Source organism: Lacerta agilis, chromosome 9 (assembly GCF_009819535.1).
Source record: "Lacerta agilis isolate rLacAgi1 chromosome 9, rLacAgi1.pri, whole genome shotgun sequence".
Taxonomy (NCBI): Eukaryota; Metazoa; Chordata; class Lepidosauria; order Squamata; family Lacertidae; genus Lacerta; species Lacerta agilis.
In genome coordinates this window covers 17,268,200-17,295,864 of record NC_046320.1, presented here as the reverse complement: position 1 = coordinate 17,295,864, position 27,665 = coordinate 17,268,200, and the positions used below count along the sequence as shown (strand labels likewise).

Sequence of the window (27,665 nt, the reverse complement as noted above, 5' to 3'; positions counted from 1 at the left end):
GTATTTTCTCTGCTGCAGCTAAAATCGGAGGCAGCGGCATTCCACCACGGGAGCTGGCTTTTAGAAAGAAAGAAAACTTTTGTTGAAAGAGATTTATATAAGCCTCGCCATGTACTCGTACTAAGTACAGCTTAATACTGTTTCATAAGGAGAAGGGGGTGCTGCTGGGAAGGAGGGTATTCAGGAAAGAGTCGTCTCTTTCCGCAGGGTCGCCGGTGGACGAAGGAACAGCCTGCCTAGCTCTCGACAGGCTAGCCGGAGCGAAACTCCGGCTTTCCTGGCGCCGGTGCTTCGACTTGGCGACTGAAGACGACCAAGGCGCGCAGCAGGTACGCGGCAAAGGTACCAGAGGGACAGAGGCAGCGAGAGCCACGTCGCCTTTAAGGCTGACCCGCGACAGCCTCCTGCTCTCCTTTCGCGGGGTCTCTTGGGGTGCGGGTGGGGCGGCTTCCAGCTCTCCATCTCCGGGCGCCCTTTCTCATCCTTTCCGCCTTTGGCACAGGTTCCCCGGGCTCTCCTCTTTCTCCGAAGCTGGCTGCCTTGCCGAAAGAGAAGGGGCGGGCGGGGGCGATGGGTGGCTTTCTCCTGCAGTTGATTCTGATCATCATGGGGAGGGGTTGGGTGTGGATTGCTGAACGGACAAAATGCCGAGCCACCCCCACTCGGAAGGAGCCTGCCTGCCTACCTACCGTGGGGGCACTCCGCAACCGTGACGGTGCGCTTTGCTGCCAAGGCGCCGAGAGACCCATAGCCGGAGCATGTTGGCGCTGCAGCCGCTCCCTCCGGAAGAGGAGCGCTACCGGCAGGTCCTTGCCAATCAGCGGGTAAGACGAACGCGGCTCCAGCGCCGCTTGGCCCGGCGGCGCCCTTTGGCCACTTGGCGCGGCCCGAGCCTAACGCTGTAGATAGAGACAGGCAGCCGGGGAAGGAAAACTCTCCTAGAAAAATGCTAGGATCGCAGCCTCGCGCGCTCTGCTGGTGCGCGTACCCTGCAGCGGATGGAAAGGCTCTCCTGGTAGAGCCGAGCCTGAAGCGATGCCCTTTTACTACTACAGTAGTGGTACCTCTGGTTAAGTACAGTACTTAATTCGTTCCGGAGGTCCGTTCTTAACCTGAAACTGTTATTAACCTGAAGCACCACTTTAGCTAATAGGACCTCCGCTGCCGCTGCGCCGCCAGAGCACGATTTCTGTTCTTATCCTGAAGCAAAGTTCTTAACCTGAAGCGTTATTTCTAGGTTAGCGGAGTCTGTAACCTGAAGCGTATGTAACCCGAGGTACCACTGTACTACTTATTTGTGTCTTTTATATTTTTAAACATCGCGGGTAGTTTCTCGCACCTTTGAAGCCGCTCTGACCCCAGGTGGGGTCAACACGTAACGGTGGATTTCCCCCACTCTTTCTTAATTATGCCCAGAGTGGGGGGTTTTAATCGGGTGTGGGGATTGTAGATTATAGAAGCGGGACTTGTTCCAGATTAAATAAAAATGACCTTTTGCGCTTTCACACTGCAACAATTGAAGCGCGCGCTTAAAAATTAAAGTGAATGCAACGTTGACTGCGTGTATTACGAACGCTCTCAAAGATTGGGCGCAGCTCCCTAGAAAGTGGAGGCTCGCAGGAAGCCGGAGTTTGCTGCCCGGTAATGTTTGGAATGGGCCCGTGAGAGGAGGAAGAAGAAAGCGATTTTCCATGGGAGTTATTTGCCTAGAAACGCGCTTCCCCTGTTGTTCTAGCCAATCTCTAATTTGAAGCGAGAGGTTGCCGTGCCAGTTTCTGGAGACATTATTTATCTTCGGCTCTAGAAATAAACGCCAAACTAAACAAATATTAATTAATCAGTAGCCTAGCGGGAAGTGGTTTCGCTGCGTCGTCCTGTATTTATCCCTAGTTCGTGCGTCTGCCCGTCCTAAACACACAGACTCAAACACACGGGTAGTGGGGCCTTTGGGCGCGTTTAAGCGTCCAGGAATGACATGGAGCGGTGGTTACCGACCTCCCCCTCCGTCCTTTCGCTTCTGGTGGGGAGGCAAGTGGCCGCGCGTCTTTTGATGGTGCTGAAACCAGCAAGCCACAAGGAGATCCAGCTGCAGGTACGTCTGTCCTGCTACAGTACAGTAGTTGCAAACATGGATAGCCTGGTCTGGGAAAAGCGTGGGGGGAAATACGAAACAAACTGATTTTTACTGTATCTGAAGAAGTGTGCATGCACACGAAAGCTCATACCAAGAACAAACTCGGTTGGTCTCTAAGGTGCTACTGGAAAGAATTTCCTATTTTGATTTTTACTGTGTCACGGTGAAGTCTCTGGACAAAGTAGCGCCTGCAACAGGTTTGCGCGTTGCGCCCCGGGCTGCGCGGGAGCTGCTGGGACTGCCTTAGGAAAAGCGGGACGGGTTTTAAGGAGAATTTTGTTTACTAGTTTGCTGGTTGTAGACAGGAGCCGTGGTGTCTGGACTCTTCCTCCTTTCTTCAGTGGGACAAAGAGATCAGAACAAAACTGATCTGTCACCTGAGTTAGTTTTTGCTCGTTCTCCCTCTCCAATTCACTTAATTCTTCGGGAGGACTGATCCGCTGAGATACTTGGCTTTTCTTTTATAGCGTTGTCTTTCCAAAATCACCTTTTTCTCTCCGAAACCTTCACCCGCAGTGAGTGTGGATCCAGGGTTTAACAAAGCACAGAGAAAGGGGTTATCGTGTTCCCTATTTCCGGAGCGCCTTCAGAATACAAAGTGATTTATACTGTATAAGTCTTATGTCAGTCCGCTTTTCCTTCTCTCTTTCCAATAGAGAGTCAGCAACAAGAGTAATTCCTAATTTCCTAAGAGGTGAACAGTTGCACATAGCAAAGCAAACTAAAGCGGAAAATGGGTGAGTTTGTTAGTGCTTGTTTTCACCCAGCTGCTTATGTCCAATTAAGTTGGCAACAGACAGTTCCTGATCAATACCTTAAACCTCATAGGTTGGAAAAGACCTGCAAAGCACCACCTGGTTTTGACATTTAACTGCTTCCAATCACAGTATGCTCTAATAGCAATGCTTAAAAACACCCCTGTTTTTAAAAGGATCTTAAAGAAATATGGTACAATGCAGGCTTCTTCAGAAGCAAGTTCCACCAAGTTTGGTGACGTTTGCACTTAAGTAAGGGAGAAATCCTATTCATTTACATGGGAGTAAGTTCCACTGAGCGTAACGGCATTTTCTTTTGAGGAGACAAGTATAAGCTTGCACTGAAAGTATGCTCAGGCCACATACTTACTGCCACTTTCCTGCATTTGACTGAAGTTTTAGGTCCTCATACAAACAAGTCGGTTTTTTGGATACCCAAATAATGCTTGGATCCACAACTCTTCAAACAATCTGGTCCAACCATCTTCAGTGACAAATGAATCTTCATCAAATCTAAATAGCTTTATGAGTTTGTGGGTGCCAGGCCCAGACTCCTATAATCCTGTGTTGTTGTTGTTCAGTCGTTCAGTCGTGTCCGACTCTTCGTGACCCCATGGACCAGAGCACGCCAGGCACGCCTATCCTTCACTGCCTCTCGCAGTTTGGCCAAACTCATGTTAGTAGCTTCGAGAACACTGTCCACCCATCTCATCCTCTGTCGTCCCCTTCTCCTTGTGCCCTCCATCTTTCCCAACATCAGGGTCTTTTCTAGGGAGTCTTCTCTTCTCATGAGGTGGCCAAAGTACTGGAGCCTCAACTTCAGGATCTGTCCTTCTAGTGAGCACTCAGGGCTGATTTCTTTGAGAATGGATAGGTTTGATCTTCTTGCAGTCCATGGGACTCTCAGGAGTCTCCTCCAGCACCATAATTCAAAAGCATCAATTCTTCGGTGATCAGCCTTCTTGATGGTCCAGCTCTCACTTCCGTACATTACTACTGGGAAAACCATAGCTTTAACTATACAAACCTTTGTCGGCAAGGTGATGTCTTTGCTTTTTAAGATGCTGTCTAGGTTTGTCATTGCTTTTCTCCCAAAAAGCAGGCGTCTTCTAATTTCGTGACTGCTGTCACCACCTGCAGTGATCATGGAACCCAAGAAAGTGAAATCTCTCACTGCCTCCATTTCTTCCCCTTCTATTTGCCAGGAGGTGAAGGGACCAGTGGCCATGATCTTAGTTTTTTTGATGTTGAGCTTCAGACCATATTTTGCGCTCTCCTCTTTCACCCTCACCTATAATCCTAGCAAGTGTTAAAAGCTAATCAAGCCAGGCTAGCTTCCTGATGAGATAATCACCTGGGTGATTCGGCCATTGAGAGAACAGAGGAAAGGGGGCTCTGTGCCTGATGGCAATTGGGTGGGGGCCCTTCTTCAACTTTTAGTTAGAAGGACAAAGTCTGAGTTGGAGGGTAGAGTTTGCTGTGATATGACCTGGAAGAAAAAGCTGCAGGCTGGAAAGGCAGAGAGAATCTCGGTTGATTTCTGCTTGACTCCAAGGTTACAGCTGTGGAAGGAACAAGACCCTTTTGGGTGTTAATGTTGTCAGCCCCTCCATCATTGGCTCAGGTTGTATATATGTGTAAATGAACTGTAAAATACAGAGACTACAGTCACTGCGGTGCCTCATTCACAAAAGGAAACACCAACCCTGGGTGAGTGCCTGGAAGCCCGGAATCTCTCACTGCTCAGAGATTGGGGTGGTGTGCAACAACACTTTTGGTCCATCTGGGGTCCACTGCATAGCACGCATAACAGATCCAGACACTATAATGTTTATGGTAGCAGCAGTAGTACTTGTATAACTGATTTTCCTCATGAATATATGTTAATAATTATGGGTAAGAAGGAGATAAAGGGATACCTTCTTATTTGCATCCCATATCTATGTGATTTCCCAATATGGAGGAGCTGCCAACATATTATTTTACTTCTTTCTACAAAAGTTTCAAAGTGGTGTACAAGAATACAAACTATACAAGTGTAAATAATAGAAATGTAGCATTTAAAATTAGCAATGACAAGTTAATGAGGCACTAATAAAAATTAATAAATGAAATTATCCTCTCCATGTACAGCACAAGATTGATCACCCAAAAATCCTGCTTAAATTACCATAAAAACCACAACAGTATTAATACAAAAATACCTACAGGTTTTTTTTTAACAGTACTTCATTGGGCACCTCCCTCGGGATAGCATTCAACAAATGAGGGGGCTGCCACACAAAAACTGTTTTCTCTTTGCCACTCTCTAAACTTCTCTGGGGAGAGGCACATAGAGTTCTTGGTGGTTCATATAAGAAAAGGTAGTCCATGAGGTATTGGGATCCTAAACTGTGTAAAGCTTTGTAGATTAAATCCAACACTTTGAATTGGGCAATGTGAGCCTTAAAGCTTCATGCACCAAAATAACTTTGGAACAAAGAACTCATTGGTACCTTTGCTTCATTCTCTATGTGGAAACTTTTCTGTGACTGAATGAAGCTTTCCTATCTTGTTTATTTTAAAAGTATCATTTCTCCTGTAATGGAACCATTCCAATTGATAGCACTCTTTCTTGCAGGAGTATCTTATGAATGACTGAACCAAATTAAATTTTCCAGAACTGAAACGTATGCGATCACTCCAATTTGATAAAACCATGTTCTGGAATTTTGCCAGGTCTGGTGTTTTTTTCCAGTCCATCTGTTGAGGGAAGTCTGAACTACAGTTGATAAAAAGTAAATTCAATAGTTATTTGTGCAAGACCTTGATGTTTAGCCCTGTAGTTTATGTCTTTAAACATTACCTCAATCCATTCCCAGTTTTGAATAATCAATATTTTCCTTTCTGGATCAGAATGCTTCTGCAATTTACCCCAGAGGCCATTATAGTTTTATAGGAAATAAGTAGCCATTCCTCATTGGAGCTGCCCACACTCTTTTTCTCCCAAAGAGGAAACACATTCCTCCTCACTTGGCCTGGGCATTCAAGCAGTGAAAAACAGCCTGTTATTCTTTCATATGTTCCCATAGCAGTTTGCAACTGTAGTATGTTTATTCACTTGGCAGTAAGGAAGTCTTTTGTCACTTAGAAGGTGTCGGCCAACAGCATATGGAGGGCTATCCTTGACTGAAGTAGTTTCACTGAATGTTGTGGAAATATTCCAAAGTCTGAGTATTAAAGCCAAAATAATATTAACGATCACCTGCCCTGGGATCTGCTGGTGATCTGGCTGCTGCAGTTCAAACCAGCTGAAGTTTCTGAGTAGTCGTCCAGTGCAGCCCCACACAGAGCACTTTGCAATAATGCAGTCTGGAAGTTACCAGAGGATGGAGTACTGTGGCCAAGTCATCTCCATCCAAAAGGGGCCATAGCTAGTGAACTAGCTGGACCTGTTAACAATCACTCATAGCCAATAATAATCAATATACCATATTCTGGAATATAAAGTCATTTAATTCGCAATTCAAAATAGCCCTTTAAAAAAAATGACACACAGAAGTGCACAAGCATGCACACACACAGACACATTCCACCACTCTGTATTTATTCAGCCAATTTGTAGCTGAATACTATGGACCTAATGTGGGTTACAAGTGCTACAACAGGAAGGAAGTGGAAGGGAACCATAGGCAGTCATGCAGTAAGGGTGTTAAAAAGGTAAAGGTAAAGGACCCCTAACAGTTAAGTCCAGTTGCGAACGACTCTGGCGTTGCGGTGCTCATCTCACTTTACTGGCCAAGGGAGCCAATGTTTGTCCACAGACAGTTTTTCTGGGTCATGTGGCCAGCATGACTAAGCTGCTTCTGGCAAAACCAGAGCAGCACATGGAAACGCCGTTTACCTTCCTGCCGGAGCGGTACCTATTTATCTACTTGCACTTTGACGTGACGCTTTCGAACTGCTAGGTTGGCAGAAGCTGGGACCAAGCAACGGGAGCTAACCCCGTCGTGGGGATTCGAACCGCCGACCTTCCGATCGGCAAGCCCTAGGCTCTGTGGTTTAGATCACAGCGCCACCTGCGTTCCCTAGTAAGGGTGTTAGCAGGTCACAAAAAGAGAAGATGGACTCCAATTTAGCTCCTGTTTTCTTCCAAGGGGGAAACAGTGCACAACTGCATGTAACCAGTGTGACTAATAGGTACATGACTGATAAGGAATAGGTGAGGAAATACCAAGCTACCATATGTGAGTTCAAATTTTCAGGGCCACATGAATTGCATCCTAGGGTACTGAAAGAACTTGCTGATGTGTTCTCAGAATCTCTGTCCATCAACTTTGAGAAAGTTTAGAGAAAAAGTGAGGTTCCAAAGTACTGAAGATTAGAGCAACTGTTGTCAATCAGCAAAAAGGGGCAAATGGGAGATCCAAAAAGAATTATAGTCAGCCTGACTTTGGTATCTGGGAAGATACTAGGAAAGACAGTAAAGCAGTCAACTTGAAAGCATTTTGATGACAATGTAGTGATTAGTAGAAGCCAGCATAGATTTGCTAAGAATAAATATCGTCAGGCTAATCTTTATCTGTTTTTAAAAATCGGGTTACTAGTTTAGTAATTTTGGGAATGCTGTGGATGTATTTTTTTTTTATTTCAGCAAATATTTGGCAGTGCTCCCCACTGGCAGAGCTTCATGCTCCGGCACCGGGAAGCAGGTGGGGTCGGGGCTGGCGCGCGTTCTGGGTGGGGGTGTGGCGTGCATTCTGGGGACGTGGCGCACAGCGCGGGTGGGGGCAGCCGAGATGTAACCCTACCAGGATTGCGCTGCCCGGGGTGCCCCGCCCTTCCAACGCCCCGCCCTTCCAACGCCAGTGGTGCTCCCCATTCTATTCTGGATACCAAACTAGTTAAATGTAATATGGAATTGGTTGAAAAACCAAATTCAATAGCGATCATCAGTGGTTCCTCATGTAACTGGAGGAAGATTTCTAGTGGGGTGCTGCAGTTCTCTGTCCTGGACTTTGTGATGAACAGCCTTTTTATCAAATATTTAGATGAAGTGGTGGTGGAAAGGTGATACTTATAATACTTACAGATGACACAAAACTGGGAGTTATAGTGAGCACTTCAAAAGAAGGGAATAAAATTCTAAATGGCCTTGATGAGTCAAATCTAACAATGAAATTCAACAGAGATAAATGCAAAAATCTGCATTCAATTCATATTATATAATAAAAATCAAATGTATATGATGGAGAATTACTGGTTTAGCTGTAGTGCGTATGTAGTGCATATGAAAAAGATATTGGGCTTGCAGTCAATCATAAGTTGTCCACAAGCCAGCAGTGTGATGTGGCCGCAAAAAAGACTTATGCCTATTTAGTCTTCTTTAATAGAAGTTTCCAATGCACAGGAAGTAGTATTTCCACTTTATTCTGCACTAGTCATAACTCAGCTGGCGTACTGTGTCGAGTTCCGGGCATCACAATTTGAGGATGTAGATAAACTGGCGCGGGTGGCGCTGTGGGTTAAACCACAGAGCCTAGGGCTTGCTGATCAGAAGGTCGGCGGTTCAAATCCCCGCAACGGGGTGAGCTCCTGTTCTTTGGTCCCAGCTCCTGCCCACCTAGCAGTTCGAAAGCACGTCAAAGTGCAAGTAGATAAATAGGTACCGCTTCAGCAGGAAGGTAAACAGTGTTTCCGTGCGCTGCTCTGGTTCATCATAAGTGGCTTAGTCATGCTAGCCACATGACCCGGAAGCTGTACGCCGGCTCCCTCAGCCAGTTAACGCGAGATGAGCGCCGCAACCCCAGAGTCGGACATGACTGGACCTAATGGTCAGGGGTCCCTTTACCTTTTAGATAAACTGGAATGGGTTCAGAGGAGGCAGTGAAGATGGCCAGCAAAATAAGTCCTCTAAGGGAAGGCTTAAGGATCTGTAGACGTTTAGCCTAAAAGAAGGCAAGACTGAGGGAGCACACAAAAACCCTCTTCAAATACTTGGAAGGGCTGTCCCAGAGGCAGGACTAGATCTAATGGATCTGAGTAACATGGGCAGGTAGATTGTGGTTGGACATTAGGGAAATACCTTAATGAGCAGCAATGAGACCAGATAACGGGGGGGGGGGGAGTGATGACTTCTCCTTCCCAGGAGGTTCTTTAAGCCGGGGCTGGGCAGCCATCTGTTTGGGAAACTCTAGCTCTGGATTTCTTGCATTGAGCAGGTGGTTGGGCTACCGCCTACAACAAGACCCTCCACTCCAACTTCAATTCTATGGTCGTACGAATTTAGGTATAAATACAGGGATTGATCCCACTGGGTCCCAATATCTCACTTCCTCCCCGCACAGAAATCCAGAGTAGCTTTTATAGTAAGTGCATCACCATGCTGGGTGGGGCAGGGAAACGGGACCTGTTGTATTTGTGTCCATTATGCAGCTTATAAATGGCACAGAGCTTTGGGGGGGGTGCGTGGGCTAAACCTCAGAAGTTTTTGCTCATCCCAAGAAAACAAGATTATTATTTTAAAACGCCACTGCTTTCCCCTCCTACCACAGTTAACCACAACAAAAAGCCTCCAAGTATCTGAAATTGGGGGGGGGGTTACCTGTCAGAAAAAGGGGGTGCCTGCTTGACAAGTTTGCCAGGCTCCCTGTGATTGTCGTAGGATGCGCATAAATCTAACAGGTGTGGGAAATTTTTCCCTAAGCATCCGTCTCAGTTATTGGGTGGAGGGTGTACATTAATCCGAATTGCAAAATCCAGAGTAGCAGCTGCAAACTTAGACTGCAAACTTACAAAACCAAGGAAGGCTTGCAGCGCCTTAAAAGCCAGCCAAACCCATGGAGGCTTTATTATTATGCCATAATAAATCTGTTGATTCCCCCCCCCCCCAAGCATCTGCTGCTGTTTCCTGCAGAATTTGCAAACGCACCCCAGACCCTGCTACGCAAAAAAGCTTATTTGGGCCGAGGGGGCAAGTTTAGGAATTAAGCGGTGCTTCCGAGGGGTCGCTTCTCTGGACAGTTTTGGGCATCCTAAATAACGTCTATGGAAGTGGGCGCGAACCAGCACACGGAGGAGATAAATCTTGTTATTGAAGCCCACGTTTAAGTTGTTACCTCAGCAAAAGCACGGCAACGGGAACAGGAGGCCGGGGGGGGGGGGGCTGCCGTCGGAAGACGAGAAGGGGATTCCCTCAGAGATGTCGGCTGAAAAAGAGACCTGACCCGTCGGTGTCATATTTTTTTCCCCCTTCCCTGAGGGGGAAGAAGCGCACAGCAGTCGGCCGGGGCAACCCCGCCGCTATAAATAGCGGGAGCGAAGCTGAGATGTCAGATTCCCGGGCCCTCAGCGCTTCCCCCGCGCAATGGAAAGTCTGAGGTAAAAAATGTCGCCGTAAAAATAGAGCGCCCGGGGACGCCGGCGCCGCTGAGGAAGAAGCCTCGCTCCAGTCACGGCCCTCTTGAATCCATGTAGAGACAGGCTGTTCTCCGGGTGCCGGAAGAGGCCCTATTTCCTTGCCAAAGCCTGGCGTCGAGTTTTGCTTCACGTGAGGACATAAGAACCTGCATTGGGCCTGCTTCGTGGCCAGGGGGCATCAAGGGAGGGTAGCCATATTTCTCTCTCCCCGCCCCACCGCCGCGCCTTCTGGGGAATTGAACAACTGCGAGATAGGAAACTTTCCACGTAACTTTATTTATTTATTTTTAAAGCTTCGCATGCTTCACTTCTGCCTGTCAAAGCCCACCAAAGTGACTGCTGTAAGGTTGTCATATTAACCTGCCCCCCCCCAAACTCTTTCCTTTCACAATCACCACCACATGGTTTGTAATCTAATGGATTCCATAAGCCATAAGGATTCCATGAGGTCACCAAGTGCCTACCCAGCTGCCCTGTTGTCTGGCAGGTGAAACAGGGTTGCCAGAACTATTTTTTTTAAAAAATATGGTAGTTTACTGCTACCTCCTTGTTTTTCTGCATTTGCAAAATCCAAAAGGAAACGTCTACAAAGGTAAATGTAACTCAGCAAATAGGTTTTACTCTTCTGTTTGTTTGTTTTTAATGCAACAGAAGATTTTAGGAATCCCGCCATGCACGCCTGTTTTTAACGGGAAGTGCCTTTGTTCGGGTTTTACATGTCTTCTCTTTCCATATTTGCTTTGATATAAAGTTTCAGTTTGGAAAGAAATGAAGGCATGTAAGCAAGACTAAACTGAAGAAGGGCTATGCCCAAAATAGATGTGGTGAAATGTTTAGAGGATGTTCATGTTATTGGGGAGATTTCACATAAGCTTTGTATAAATAATAAACTTACTAAAATGTAATTTCTCAACAATCAGCTGAAACGGTGAGAAACGCTAGCATCTTTTCATAACCTTAGAAAGGAAGAAATAATTATGTTATTGAGAACAATCTCAAGTTTAATCATTCAGCATCAATGCCTAACAAAATGTAGAGTATCTGTAAATTATTGTTGATTTGAGACTAAAGACATCATACTAAATTTGAAAATTTCCCCCTCCTCTCCCCTCAACTCTGATTTAAGGGTAATTTTAAACTAGACCCAGTTCAGAGTTACTTCTAGACATTCAAGTATGTGAAATTTCTATGAACCTGTGCAACTGACTAGAAACAGAAATTTCTGTTAAGTGTTTTAACTTGTATTAGGACAGCTTCAGATACAAATATTTTAACTAATATGTTATTGTCTGAGCCTTGTTAAGCTTTTTGATACTATGGCAAAACATACATTTAAAAATGTGCATATATCAATATTCAGCTAATATTCCCAAGTACGTGGGTATCTCAGTTCCTGCAGTATTGTACACAACAGTAATTGTGGTCATAAATGTTTTTGTCTATTTTAGGTAGCACAGTAATTAAGCAGCTTCCATTTCTTCCTTTCCTCCTTGTTAACAGTAATGACTGCTTTTGGAGAAAATCAGGATTCATTATAGACATTTAATTCTCCATTATAGGTTGAGTCGTGTAATGGGATTCCCTTTCAAATGTTTGTTGGGAAGGTACCAAAAGGGAACTGCACACCAAAGATATTTTCTCTTCCTGGAATCACTGGTGTGTAATTCCCTTATTGGCATTATTCCAACTACATATTTGTACAGGAATTCCATGCTGCCAGGAATGAGAAAACATATGTGAATGGGTCCTAATTTAGGCTTCAAGTAGACTATTGCATCCTCTGGAGAATAGAAGGCATAAGAGGATTCAGTTATTCTGCACCAGTGAATTTATTTCTTTTGCTTCCCCCCCTACAGAAATTGAAGTTGAGTATTAGGTCTTACAGAATGAGAACCCTTTCAAAGACTTGTCAGATACCTACATACCAGAGAACCAAATTTACTGTGGGGACCCAATACCCCAATTAAAAATCATCCTTCACACATTAACAGTATTTAATATTTTTTGTGATTTGTGTGTTTTGTGTATATGTGTGAGTAGGAGGGTGGGGGTGGGGGTGGCCACAGCTACTTTTGGCATACTTGCTGCTGGCATGTAGCTATTGGAGGGTTAGCCAAGAGGAAATACAGTCCTCTAGACAAAAAAGTTAGCTACCCCTACCTTCTGACATGCCTTATTTGAACATACTTACCTGCTTAATTTCTGCATGCTCTGCAAGTGTTGCCAGGTTACAGTCCATATACTAATGCCATATGTTTTGTCTCTGCCCTCATTTTGTGTTGTGTTTTTTCAATAGTAAGCCTATGGGCACGGACTGCTTTGTTTTTATCATAGCACTATAGAGCTGGAAGGGATCCCAAGGGTCATCAAGTCAACCCCCCTGCAATGCAGGCATCACAACTAAAGAATCCCTGACAGATAGCCATCCAACCTCTGCTTAAAAACCTCCAGTGGAATTTCAGCACCTTTTGAAGTAGTCCGTTCCACTGTTGAACAGCTCTTACTGTCAGAAAGTTCTTCCTAATGTTTAACCAGGATCTCCTTTATTATAATTTGATATCATTTGTTTGGTTCCTACCCTCTGGAGCAGGAGAAAACAAGCTTGCTCCATCTTCCATGTCATGGCCCTTTAGATATTTGTTGTTATCATGTTACCTCTCAGACTCCTCATTGCCCACCTCCAGTCCACAGAGATCTCACCTGTTCTCCATGAATTCTGAAAGCTTATAGACTAGTTCTGACACTGTACCTGCAAGTTCTTTTAACATCCTTGGATGCCGTTCATCAGGCCCTGGATCTGAATCCATTTAAAGTAGCAAGAAGGGACGCGGGTGGCGCTGTGGGTTAAACCACAGAGCCTAGGGCTTGCTGATCAGAAGGTTAGTGGTTCGAATCCCCGCGACGGGGTGAGCTCCTGTTGCTGGGTCCCAGCTCCTGCCCACCTAGCAGTTCGAAAGCACGTCAGAGTGCAAGTAGATAAATAGGAACCACTCCAGCGGGAATGTAAACGGCATTTCCGTGCGCTGCTCTGGTTCGCCAGAAACGGCTTAGTCATGCTGGCCACATGACCCAGAAGCTGTAGGCCAGCTCCCTTGGCCAGTAACGCGAGATGAGCGCCGCAACCCCAGAGTCGGACACGACTGGACCTAATGGTCAGGGGTCCCTTTACCCTTACCTTAAGGTGCTACTGGAAGGAATTTTTTTTAAAAAAATTCCACTATGGTAGACCAACACGGCTACCTACCTGTAACAATAACATCTTATGTACTTTAGAGGAGAAATTGTGAATTGCAGAATTTTAAATACCGGTACCCGTCTTCATCCTTGGCTTCACTCAATTTTGTTTATAACACTCTTCCATTTTCTTCCAGTTGTGAGGGTGTGGGATTGGGAGAGGCCTCACAAATAGAGTAGCCTAGGGCCTCTCTTCATTTAAATCCTGGCCTGCAAAAAGCCTAATAGAATGCTCCACCCAGCCCATATTTCCCAGTGGCTTTTGCAATTCTGTAGCTATTTAATTGCTGTGGCTGTTTGATCAAAGAAGATTGCTCTGTTTAAAAAAATCACTGTTTTCTGGACTTAAGGGCTCTCTTGTAAGCTATGTCTGTCTGGAGAGTCGTATGCATATAAACATTCATAGGAGGCTGCAAAGCCTGAACTTAATTGAGCAGATCCTATCAGCTCTTGGTTGTGGGGCAGATCTTATCAGCACTATTTTATTTGTAGTAAGAACATTTTGCTCTAGTTTACAACAGTTGTCCTTGTTTCCAAACTTGAAGCAACTTCTATTTTGGTATACCAATGATTTAATCAGTCTATTATTGTATGTATATTTGTGGTTGTGAGTCAAGGACCCGCCGCCCGCTTAGAGATAAATAAGACACAAGGACGGAGGAATTTAGGTTAATGGGCTAAAGAAGGACACAACTTTATTGGTTACAGCATGTGAGTGGTATTGGCCTTAGGCATTGGATCAGACAACTACACATGACTCCACCCCGCTCAGTGGGGAGTCATTAAAGGGTTAACAAGTGGGTGGAGCTTGTTGATATAAATACAACTGGAAGCTCCCCCTGATGTTACCGGGGGTCGTGCCATGGCCCTAGCCACCAGCAGGGCATCGGACAGGATCCATGACCGCTGGATCCCTTTAACAGAATCCCCCAAAAAGGGAGGGGTAGGTGATGGCCAGAACCTGCCTTCAACACATCACACATATTCTAATGCCTAACCGCCCGAACCAAAAGGCTCGCCGCCAAATACCCTCATAGCTGCAACCAATCCCTAATGCTTCTGATGATATCGGCCAACCACACATCATTTCTTTGATCAGAAAAATGAAAACCATCATCATGAAACAGAGCCACCTCGCTGAACCTGATGTCAGCATACTCGATCACATGGCCATTAATATAACGCAATTTGCGAGCCACCACACGATTCAAGAGTTTACTGGATTTGTCAATGGCCACAGGGCAACCACTGCCACACCAAACTCTCCTCTTCAGAAGGGAGGACCAGAACAAGGTTGTCTCGGGAAATAAAGCAGCAAATTAATCTAAGTCCTTCATTATGTTCAAAAACAAGTCCAAGCTCTTCCTGAAGGTCAAATCGTTCTTCCCAAGCTGAATGACCATGATGTTGGGAGGACCAAACAATGCTGCTTTTGCCTTTACAACTGGCATAAACTCTTCCCATTGCATGCCGCATCTAGAAATCCAGGAAACCTGAACATTTGCTGGCAACCCAAGGTTGTTGCCCAAGCCGCAATCTCTGGCTCGCACCCGGGCCTAGTGGACGATATTGTGACCGCAGATCCAAACTTGAACGTTAGCAGAAGCTGAAGAATAAGAAAGCGAAAAGACAGGTAAGTGGTTGTGTACTAAAAATTCTTTTTGTATGTACCCTTTGTATGCATTCGACTTCCAGCGACCCAGTTCCTTGATTCTGTCTGTTGGGAGGCCTAAATGGGTGGCCACTGTGGCAGCCCCAATCCTGAAAGAGTGGGCAGCATATTTCCTGGCAGGGAAACCACAGGCATCAATCGCCTTTCACAGTACACACGTGAACTGATGTCTCATCAACTGGGAACCATCCTTGTGTATGAGTAAAGGGCCATAGCCAGCAGGTCTAAGATACAGGTACTGCCTGGTGTCCTTTACTGGGCATGGTCCCTGGTGTTTGGAAGCAGCAAGTTTGATCAGGGCACCCTTTCCACTCTGGTCTGTTTTTGACCGCTGAATACACACTATTAGCTCGGAGCTGGAAAATTGTATGTCATTTACATGGAGGCCACGGGAAGTACTATTTGGTTGGACTTCAGACACCACCTCACCAACCCTCAAGGCTCTAAAGAAGTCAATGGCATACGCTGCGGAAAACAATCGTGATTCATATTTTGACCAGCATATTAACCTAAGCTTTTTGCGTATCAAGCAGAGGAGGTCAAATCTTACCGGCCTTCTGCCTTCATTTTTTGAAGGTTGGAGTCTGCCCCAACCCTCAGTTGCTCTGTGGACAACAAAGTCATCGCAAGAGTCAAAGGAAAATAAAGATTTGCTTTAAAAGGTGATGGCAGCAGTATGGATTTTTAAGGTTTTGGCTGCCCACCCCAAATTATGGACGTGTGCTAGGTACTGTAATACGTCATTGGTAGAGGGCGGGATGCTGGGGGCAATAGCTGAAGCTTTGGACCTGAATCCATGAAATCGCACCAAGCTTTCTTATAATACCTGAGAGTAGAAAGTGCCACTGAGGCTAATACTCCCTTGATCACATCGCGTTTTCAAGGCTCCAGAGGTGGTCCGGGAAAGGTTCTGGCAGCTGCTGAGCCCAAGGTGCTAACAACCGGAAGCAGTCTATCTGAAATTGAGATAGAGCATCTGCTATGTCTAATAACACCTGGGATTAATTTGGCGGAGAAAATAATGTTATACTTGAGGCACAGCAACACAAATGAGCGAAGCAGGTGAGACACCCTCTCAGAACGTGATGACTGTTTGGCTGATACGTTAACCACTGCTTGGTTGTTGGTCCTAAAGCATACCAGGTGATTTCAGAATTCATCGGTCCATAGGTGAACAGCTACCACTATGGGAAAAACTCCAGAAAAGTAAGATATTGAGTAATGGATTCGCCCTGCCAACTTTCCGGCCACCACTGAGTGGACCGGTGACCCTAAAGAAACCCCTGAACCCAAGGGACCCTGCAGGATCGGATTGAACCTGGAAGTCTAAAGACAGTTTTAGATTGTCCTGCCATAATGAGATCCCGTTGTAATGCTCCAGAAATCTACACCAAATCTCCAGGTCTGCTTTGACAGACTTGGGAAGGCGGACCCTATGATGCGGAAGCTTAAGGCCCGTAGATAATACTGCCTCTCTTGGTTGGGCCAAATGCTTCAGGGCCTCAGGCAGTTGCATTCAGGGAGAGTGCTGTGTGCAGTGGGGCTATGGTTTGCACTTGTTGGTTTACAGCAGGCTGGGGAACCTGATCAGAAAGTCTATTTTCTTGCACTTCTCTTCACATTCAGGGACTTTGGATAAGTGAATTTTTAAATAGCAGTTCTGGTCTTGCTGCTCCTTCAGCTTCATCTGAAGTATAGCATCTGTCAGCTTTCCAAGATGGGTCTGGTTTTGAAGCCCCAAGTCCAGCACTTCACTAGCTGTCACAGATGTGTCTGCTGCCTTGCTCGATATATCTTTTGGTCTCCAGTGGTTTTACAGCTTTCTCCAATCTTTAAGCAAATCATGTGCAAACTTTTTAATTTGTGTAGCTAGTTCACCTGTCACTATATACTTCACTGAACTGGAGACTAGATGATAATCTCAGTGTTTTGCCCCAGGACTGCCAGTTGCTAATCATTGCCTTTTACGTTTTCTTAATTCTCTTAATCTCAGCAGTTTATAAAAGGTTAACTGTTTACACATCTGTTTATATTTTTTAAATGAAATATTTGAAACGAATGGAATTATTAATAACAGATGTAAAGATAACAATAGCAGTATGTGAAAACCAGCTTGTCATATAGAATTTCCTCAGCTATTTTCAACTTTACAAAGACATATTTCCTGTATAATTTATCAACATGGTACTAATTACATTCTCATAACACACATAACATGTCGTTTATAAATGAGGACTTACCGTATTTTTCGCTCCACAAGATGCACTTCTTCCCTCCTTAAAATGAAGGTAAAATGTCTAGGCGTCTTATGGAGCGAAGGCACTGGACGGCAGCAGGATCCCTCGAACGGAGGGATGCCACTGCCGCTGGAGCCATGGCTCCCAGTGGTGGGGGAGGGGGAGCAGCCCGAAATCGGGCTTCCTCGCCCCCCTCCGCCGCTGCCACTGCCAGCTGCAGAGCAGCTGTGCTGGGCAGCAGCTGCTTAGCTCCTGCCTAGCCCCACTGCTTTGGGGCGAGTGGTGAGGGAGGGCTCTGTCTCGGCCGCTTTCCCTCCGCTTCCCCACAGTGAGCCGGGGAGAAGGAAGACGCGGTTGCCCCGTGAGAGGTGATGACGGGATCAGCACCCTGAAAGCACTCCTTTCAGGGCACTCATCCCGCCGCCACCTCTCACAAGAGCAGGCTTCCTTCCCCCTCTCTTTCTTTCTCTCTTCTCTCTCCCTTTCTTCTCTCTCTCTCACACCACCCTTTCCTTCTCCCCCCCCCTCTCTCTCACACACAACTCCTTCCTTCCTTCCTTCCCTCACTCTTTCCCTCTCACCCCTTCCTCCCTTCCTTCTCTCTCTCTTCCCTCCCTCTCTCCCCCCTCTCTCCTTCCTTCTCCCTCTCTCTTTCACTCTCTCTCACCCCTTCCTTCCTTCCTTCCTTCCTTCCTTCCTTCCCTCTCTCTCTCTCTCTCTCTCTCTCTCTCTCTCTCTCTCTCTCTCTCTCTCTCTCTCTCTCTCCCTTCCTTCCTTCCTTGTCTCTCTCTCTTTCTCTCTCTCACCCCTTCCTTCCTTCCTTCTCCCTCTTTCTTTCACTCTGTCACCCCTGAATGCAGCGGAGGTGGGGGGCGGCAGCGGTGGAGGAATGCTGCTGGTTGCTCCCCGCCAACCCCGTTCGCCAAAGCAGGCTTGTTTTTGTGATCGGGGTTGGCGGGGAATAACCAGCAGCATCCCTCCACCCCCCTCCCAGCCTCTTAGTGGAGGAAAACCAGAAAAATAGCCCCCCCCCCTGTTTTCCTCCTCTAAAAACTAGGTGCACCTATGGTTCGGTGCACCCTATGGAGCGAAAAATACGGTACTTATTGAAATGATGATTTAGGAAACAGCAACATTTTGGGACAGTTTCTGTGATTTTGCTGATGGCAACAGTGAAAATATACTTCGTTCCTTTTTGAAATATCTGCCATTTTCTGTGCTATTACAATTTGTAAGGTTTTTCTAAAGAGAGGACAGAATTATTATGTTCCACATAATGGAAAAAAGTGGAACAACATCGCCAAAAAGGTTATTATATCCAGGTTATACTTTAGGATTTTAGTTTACATACAACAGCATGCAATACTGCATATGCAGCCTGAGACAATGATTAGAGATGCACATTCTCATCAGTATTGCAATGCAGATGGAAGTGTGCGCTCCCCCAATGCGGTTTAAATAACACCTGGACACCTCAAATCATCATGCATTTATTTCTCTTTTCTATTGATATATATATATTTATTTCAAGCTTAAAAGTTACATTTTGTTATTCAACACTTATATTAAGTTCTACAATATTAATGACTTCCCACTCACCGATTATCAATGCTTATACAGTATACTCAAGATTACAGACAATGGCATTTTATAATTCCACCATATCCAGTTTCATCATCTTTAACAGGTTTCTCAATATGTTCTGCTATTTTTTTCTTAATCTTCAAACTCTGCTGTGGATTTCACCTATGGGAAATTTTTTTTTAATAGACTAGAAAGCGTTGCCAGTCCTCTTTAAAGGATTCTGTTATTCTGTCTCTTATCAGTGCCGTCAGTTTTGCCATCTCTGTATATTCCAAGGTTTTCACCAGTCATTCTTCTTTTGAAGGTATTCTCTCATCTTTCTGCATAGAGATTCCTTACCCACAGTGGTTACATAGATAAATGCAGTTTAAGTTTTCTTTGGAATTTCACTTTCCAGTATCCCCAGCAGGAAGGCTTTCTTGAGAAAGGTCAGTTTGAATTTCCCCCCAATATCATGGCCCAAAAGGCCGTGGCCTCCATGAATTCTCCCCCCCCCCCCCAATATCATGGCCCAAAAGGCTGTGGCCTCCATGAATTTCCACCCAGTATCATGGCCCAAAAGGCCGTGGCCTCCATGCAGGTCTACCTCGTGATAGAATGACCCCTCTCAATTCTTACATTTCCAACACTTGTTTGATACATTCTTTTACAATCGAGCTAGCTTCTTTGATGTTAAATACCACCTGTACATCATCTTTCAAGCTACAACATGCTGTAAATTTCATACATGTTTTCCGAAGCTTTTCGCAGGCAGCAATATCTATATTGTGTCCAACATCTTTTGCCCACTTAATCGTTTTTTTATGTGCAAAGGCCTCTATTGATGATATCCATAGGTTTTTTTGTGTTCCAGAAGATTTTTATTCCTCCTCCACACCCCCAACAGACTCCTCCTTATATAATGATTAAGCAAGTCTTTATGTACTTTGACTTTGTCATGCCACAAATAGGAATGCCACCCATATCTTTTATCAATTCCTCCCAAATCCAGTAATCTAATCTTCATTAATGTTACCCACTTTTTAAACCAAGTTAAACATGCTGCTTCATGATGCAATTTTAAATTTGTTAAGGCTAAGGCTTCTCTTTCTTTTACATCTGTTAAATTATTGAAACTTATTATTGGTCTCTTCCCTTGTCAAACAATTGTAGTAATGTCTGTTTGCAATTGTTTAAAACATATTACTGAATTGATTATTGGCACGGCCTGAAAGAGAAACAACATTTTAGGTAATAACATTCTTCTTCACCACCAAAATTCTACCCATGAGGGACAGATGCATTCTTCTTCATATCTGTAAATCCACTTTAACAGTATTCCATATTTTCACATAATTGTTTTGAAACAAAATTGCATTTTTGTCAACCAGACCAGGCTCACAAGAAAATTGGTCTTAATACAGTAGCTTGCTTCCATACACATACTGCTCCCTCAGTATAGTCTCCCTCATTTTGTACTCATTGCTTTGGAGTTCACACTATTTTCAGAACTAATTCACCCCCTAAATATTAGCCACATTTATTATATAGGTCATTAATAAAAATGATAGCCTGTGATAGGATTTGTTTAAAAAATGAAAAAAAAATTGGAGTACTCTTTTAACTCTGCATTATTTTTCATGATGCAACAGAGAAAATAGTGGAACTTCTGTTCCAAGTTATTTCTTTCTTTCTGAGCATTTTGTCTTTACTCATTTTTTCAAAGCAAATGTTTAATGCAAGGATTAATGCTTGTCCATCATAGATATTTCAGTTCATAAGAATACCAAAGAACAAAAACAATTTATCCTTTGTGGTTTTTACTGAAGCTATACAACAATGTTTGAAATTTAAGAAAGCAACAGCAGAGTTTACTAAGCCCCAATAACTATGTTGAGCTTCTGATTATCCTTTCAATTCTTCAAGGAAGACTCCAAAACAATTTTTGTCATTCATTCACTGTTTCCATTGTGATGGACAAACCAAAACAATGAAATTGTCTTCAAATCCTGGGCTAAATCTGCACATTCTGAATCAATAGAACCACAGGATGCCTTGTTGTGAGGACAAGATAGCAAGTTGATTAACTGGACTGGGAGAAATGCCCATATTTTGCGGGTGGTAAGGAGGAAGGGGATAGTATTAGGTTAGGGAAGAGGAATTGGTTTTTAAGGATGAAGGAATACTCACTTCCAAGGTTTGGTTGGTGGATAGCTGGAGCCTGTGAAAACCACTGTATATACATTAGAATGAACCATGTAGCTTGAGTCAGTATTGTTGACTTTTATATTGGATTTTATGAGAGATACTGTCCTTATTACATAGAATTTGTCTGCCAAAGAATGCCTCCATATATTGGGCATTGTTTTGGCAGTGGGTAAATGTACCCTCTTTTTATCCCATCACTGTTTGCCTCCAGCTAGTACAAAACAAATCTCTTTTTATGTTCTTGTTGTTCCTGTGTCAGAAATTGTATAATTTGAGGAGTTGTATTCAGCAGAGACCCACCATCTGGGATTAATAATCTTGCTATTCAAATAAACACCTTGTAAAAGGTTGAACATTTGCCCTACAATCCTAGGAAAAAACAAAAACAAATATAGACTCTTTTTTAAAAAAGGAATGTATTTTATATTAGCACTTCTAAATCTTTTAGGACAGCTGCTTGGCTTTTGAGCCCCTTAATATATAGATTTTTTTGTGTTTCCAGAAAAATATTTCCCCTCTCACAGCCTTCAAAGCATTTCGGACATGCGTTTCCTTATAAGAGCATGTTGTCCAATCATTGCAAGTGCACCATAAATTAATTTAATAAATATATTCTGTTGAGTATATTTTGCTTTAGTGTCACTATTATGTCATACTTAGATGCAGCTTTTATGTTAGAAATTTAAAAACTAGCCGCCTCTGTGTTTCAGGCCCCTGTAACAGATGAAGATAACATGGAGGATGGTTGCTCTCAGAAACTTGTCTCTGCCAAGTACCTTCGACTCTTGTTGCTAATATTGATTCCATGCATTTGTGCTCTTATACTTTTGCTGGTGATCCTTCTTACATTTGTGGGTAAGTACTACATTCATATGCAAGGACAAAAAGATCAGTGCAACAAACCTTGCTAGTAATTTAACTTAATAATGTAAAGTAGCACTGATAGCATTCTGTAATTTAAGTGAAAAGATATTTAGTTATCAATTTCTTCTCTTGGTAGGCAAGAGGAATACTGCATTAATAGTTGTATGGGGAGCATATTTTGGGGTTCCATATCTCTGACTCATGGGTCACTTGATAACCTTCTATGCTTGCACTAAGGTCTGAGCTTTAATGTTCATGAGAATCCTGCATTAAAGTTCATCAACCTGGGAAGGTAGCCCATTTAGGAGAAGGAAAGGTCTGATCCTAAATCTCCCCTGCCTTGTGGGATAACTTTGGGAAAAGAAAAGGCTAAGGAGCAAACCCTACACAAATCCGGAGTGGAGTCCCTGAGATGGTTGGATGATGCCTGGTACGCCTCTTTCTGGCAACTGCTGCAGCCAAGCTGGTTGCATTTGAAGAGTTGCATTTGGCCCATGGGCCTGACATACACTACCTCTGACTTAGGGAAAATAAATAATATTAATTCTGGCCAAGTGAACTATTAAAATGTTGGAAGCAGTCATGCTACGTGACTGTAAAAAACATTTTTATAGCATCTGCATTTTTTATTTGTTTAGATGATCAAAAGAATCCTGCATTGCCAGGGGTTGGACTGGATGACCCTCATGGTCCCTTCCAACTCTATGATTCGTGGGCATTACTGTATTGTCTGATAACTGAGTCTAGGGATCCGTCTTTAAATAGAGAACAGACTGAAGGGAATTAAGATCAAGTAAGCTAACAAAGTAGAAACATGATATTTAAAGTGTATTTCTAGGAATAAAATAATCCAAACCCAAGATTCGCTGGGATAAGAGAGTTTTGATTTGATATGTGCTGGGCTTTCCCAGCTGAGTCAGGGCTGAGCAGGGTCTATGATGGCATAAGTCCTGCACCCTGTCTCAGACTGTGGAACTTAAGCTGATGTAACTTATACTGGTGTAAGTCCCCAAAGAGGGGTGTTCTGGGGGCCTGATAGGAGTTGGGTGGGGCAATGAGAAACCTATTCCAACACCTTTCAGCTTAGTCATGTGACTTAGCAACTCAATGGAACTTAGGCAACAGAAAAGGTGGTATAAATCAAATTCTTCCTAAACAGAGTTTGGAATAGGAGTAATTTATGTTGGATTTCTGTAGTTAGGAGAGCTCTGCAACTAAAAAAACTTTATACTTTGGTTACTTTTGTTACCCACATCAGCACATTTATTTTATGTAGGCTGTCTTGTTGGCTCATACATTAAAAGAAATATTCAAAAGAAACATAGGAAGAATTTAGTAAATACATATGAACAAGTAATTGTTAGCTCATGCTTTTAAAAATAAATTACACAGTTTTAGAATTAAAGATAATTACCATGGGATCAAGTAGTCTGCTGTGGTGAGATTATAGTTAAGAAATCCTCAATACAGTTGAAATTTATTTACAAATAAAATATATGCAGTAAGTCTATGAGAAGCTGGCCAGACCAAAATACTCATAACCCCATTTGTATTTTTTGTTGTTATTAATCTATTTATAGGTTTGAACTTTAAACTGCATAATGCTCTACATAGCAAACAATGTCTGTCTGGCATTTTATTTTTTATTTTTTTAAAAAAAACAATTTCTATTGGTTTTTAACCAAAAACAAATACAAGAACCATTAAGCACTTATCCAGCAGTACATTGAATGGTGTTTGTTCTATCAATTGACTCTAGATATAAACAATGTTCAAACATACTGCTTAATGTAACCTCTCCACTGAAAATATTGAGCAGTTGATATAATAAGGTCTTGATTTTGGTCATTAATATAATTAAAGAAAGGGGTCCACATTTCTTGGAATTCCGTTTCCACATTTCTATTTGTTATGTCTTTAATTGCCCTTCTGTGTCTGGTGAGATGCTCAGACATTGCTGTATCCCAGATATTATTTTCCCATATGTTCATTTTAAATGTTATTAAGGGGGAAGTACGTTTGTCTATAGAGCTACAAAGTGTCTTTTAAAAGATACAGATGGCAATGTACACAATGGAAGGAAAATCGGAAAACTGATGCCTAGAATTAAACAAACAAAAAACCCTTATCCTCTCCTGCCTTCTATTCTATAGTTTCCAACTACCTATCTCTTCCAGTAGGTAGTGTATGGGATGTTCATTCTTGTTCAGTGAATTTTGTCAGGTTCTCTGGTTTATGTTCTATGATTTTTCCTTCCATTCAGGTGTGTTGGGGAAAAAATGCTTACATTCAAATGAAAGCGACTTACTTCACCCTGATGGTGACACTGAAATGCCTGATACTCCTTTTCCAAACATGACTGAAGGTCGTTCAAACGTGGTTCCATCTATGGGGAACAAAATACAGCCACCATCTTGGACCACAAACCCATTATTTCACCTTGACCAAATACATAAAAACTTTAGTATACATAAGGGCGCTGCACAGGTTGCCTCACAAACTCCATCACTGAAAACTAGTCCTACAGGTGAAAAGATTTTGACCAAAGCTCCTGGAGACAACTCCTGGTCATCAACCAATATAGGAGACGAAACCCTAGAGTCCACAGACACATCTGTGAAGATCATAGACAAGAATTCATCTTTTTCTATCCTGAAACCTACCAGACCATCTGCTGTGCAGCAAATGGATTTGAAAAAAAGTAAGTTTATATTAATATGGATCCTTAATTAATTATGATGCAAGAAAGATAATATAATTTTGTGGTGTTGTAATTTTCATACGTCCTAAATCAATAGCTACCAAGGAATATCAGGTGGGTAGCCGTGTTGGTCTGCCATAGTCAAAACAAAATCGAAAATTCTTTCTAGTAGCACCTTAGAGACCAACTGAGTTTGTTCCTGGTATGAGCTTTCGTGTGCTTTTCGTGGTATCTGAAGAAGTGTGCATGCACACGAAAGCTCATACCAGGAACAAACTCAGTTGGTCTCTAAGGTGCTACTACAAGGAATATCAGTTTGTTCAGGTAATTCTCACCATTTTTTGGGGGGAGGGGGAGTTGTTGAGCTTTTTTGTTACTTTTCCCCAAAGTTGTTGCACAATACGACAAGGGTTGCCATGCATCTGGAAATACGACAACCCTATCATACATGTCCTCATCTGGACCTTGTTTAATGTCAAACCATTATTTAGCTGGCTAAATAATTGTTCTGAACACGGATGATTGAAGATCGCTGCCAGTATGGCAGACTAAGCTCTTTAATCAGAAGCAAATACTGTACAGATAACTGCTTAGCAAGATACATTAAACAAGCATGGTAAGTACATTAAGTACATCATATTGAAGTGATAAGCCTGTTCACTTTTAAAAACTGGCCATTTGTTGACTTGCCTGGTTGGAAGGCTGTTGATAATTCTGTAGTCAATAGCTAAAATCCAAGAAAATTAGTCTCATTTAAATCTCATTTGTAATCAGTAGAACTAGCTGGTTTACAAGCCTTGTTGATTTAAATGGCACTTAAGCACAATTGGTTGGATTGAAGCCTTTGTATTATAGGAGGGCATCTCTTCTCAAATGTGACAATTTTACTTTTATATGTGTCTTGGGCACTTCCTCCATAGTTGTGTGTGTGTGTGTGTGTCTATATATATATATATATATAGAGAGAGAGAGAGAGAGAGAGAGAGAAAATATATTTAAGGGCAGCTTATAGACTTCAGATGGGACATTCTGAAATGCCCTGAAAACTGGAACTGAAAATATCAAACTGAATAAAATGTCTTTCCTTGTTTTACCTTTCATAGTTTTAGTACATCTAGGTAGTCTACTTAGCACGACAATTATTTATCAGCGACCATTTGCTTACACTACATAAGGTAAAGGTAAAGGGACCCCTGACCATTAGGTCCAGTCGCGGATGACTCTAGGGTTGCGGCGCTCATCTCGCATTACTGGCCGAGGGAGCGAGCGTACAGCTTCCGGGTCATGTGGCCAGCATGACTAAGCCACTTCTGGCGAACCAGTGCAGTGCACGGAAATGCCGTTTACCTTCCCGCCGGAGCGGTACCTATTTATCTACTTGCACTTTGACGTGCTTTCGAACTGCTAGGTGGGCAGGAGCAGGGACCGAACAACGGGAGCTCACCCCGTTGTGGGGATTCAAACCACCTACCTTCTGATCGACAAGCCTTAGGCTCTGTGGTTTAACCCACAGCGCCACCCTGCAAATAAAAGGGGGGAAAGTAAGGAACTGCTAACTTAATAAAAATAATTTTATAGATGTAAATGTAATATGATGTAAATATCTGATCAAAAACAGATAAAACTAGATAAAATCTGAGTTGTTCTGCAACTTGTCTCAAAACATTGCACTAAAGGGAGACTTGGCATGGACGCAGTCCTCATTGAAGAGATCAGGGCCAGCTCAAAACTGCTGCCTCACTTTGTCTAAAGGTGTAGGGTTAGCCCTAGCTGGGATAGTTATTGGTTCTAACATGTCCACAGAGGGGGGTATATTCTTATTTTAAGTGATTTCTTTTAATTTCTCATGTTAATTTATATTCCTTCCCTATATCCATTGTGTTACATATACATGCATGGTTGCATACGTAAATAAATAAATAAATAAATAAATAAATAAATAACTACCAAACAGTTGCTAGCAATTCTCTGTGACCTCTTACTACCTTTCAAAATTGAAGAAACAGAAAGCTCCTTCCATTGCTTCATTCTCAACTGCATGTCTTTCCAACAGCCTGTCAGAACAATACAGTTTTTAAAAGACATCCAAAAGAAAGCAAGGAGGATTCCTGCAAAATTTTGGGGGGCAAGGAGTTCCACAGGGCAGGCCCTGCCACTCCAACAGTCCGGTCCCTCATTTTTGCAATGGGGTTCTCTTTTGGTGCCTTCATCTTATGTTATACCTTGTTCCTGTATAATTGAAAAACACAATGTTTTTGAAAAACAACTTGGCCCCTGGCAAAGGCCGACCGACTAAACCTAATTTTAGTTAGAGTGAAGTTAACATTTTTTCTATAGTAAACTTAGGGAACAGCTCTGTTATAGAAATATTTGTGGAACATGTTCTTTGTGTGTTTATAGATTAAAGCAAGCACAAACATTTACTACAGCAGTCTACCTGTAATGCTCTACTTCCTTCCAAGATAAATTTATCTAAGGCCAAGGAAGAAGAGTAGCCATAGGTAAGGTAAAAGGTAAAGGATCCGTGGATGGTTAAGTCCAGTCAAATTAGACTATGGGGTGTGGCGCTTATCTCCGCATTTAGGCCAAGGGAGCCAACGTTTGTCCACAGACAGCTTTCTGGGTCATGTAGCCAGCATGACTAAACTAAACCACTTCTGGAGCAACAGAACACTGTGATGTATAAATTATCAGAGATAATTTTATCCAAGAAAAAGAAAGAAGGGTAGCAACAGGCACACGCAGAACATGGGGTGTTGACCTAGACTGTGCAAACCTTACCAGCATGTCATTCTTTGCTTGTTTAGACCTTTTACCTTTCGCCAAAATAAATTCACACAGGAGTTTGGTTTGGTTTTTGGCAGAAATTTAGGCCACAACTTTATTGATTACAATCAAG

General features: G+C 43.2%; 1 protein-coding gene across 3 annotated transcripts in view; it reads left to right on the top strand.

The window, feature by feature from the left end:
- Positions 1-235: 235 nt before the first annotated feature.
- The window catches only part of CORIN (corin, serine peptidase), a 105,149-nt gene continuing 77,719 nt past the window's right edge, over positions 236-27,665 (top strand). Inside the window, exons 1-3 of one of the 3 annotated variants that reach the window (XM_033159808.1) lie at positions 236-329; positions 21,912-22,056; positions 24,329-24,766. In XM_033159808.1, the coding sequence (XP_033015699.1) occupies positions 21,936-22,056; positions 24,329-24,766 (559 nt within the window). In that variant the 5' untranslated portion in view covers positions 236-329; positions 21,912-21,935. Of the gene's footprint in view, positions 330-755; positions 825-10,090; positions 10,249-21,911; positions 22,057-24,328; positions 24,767-27,665 lie in introns of those variants that run through there. The other 2 variants (XM_033159806.1, XM_033159807.1) reach the window with 2 other exon arrangements.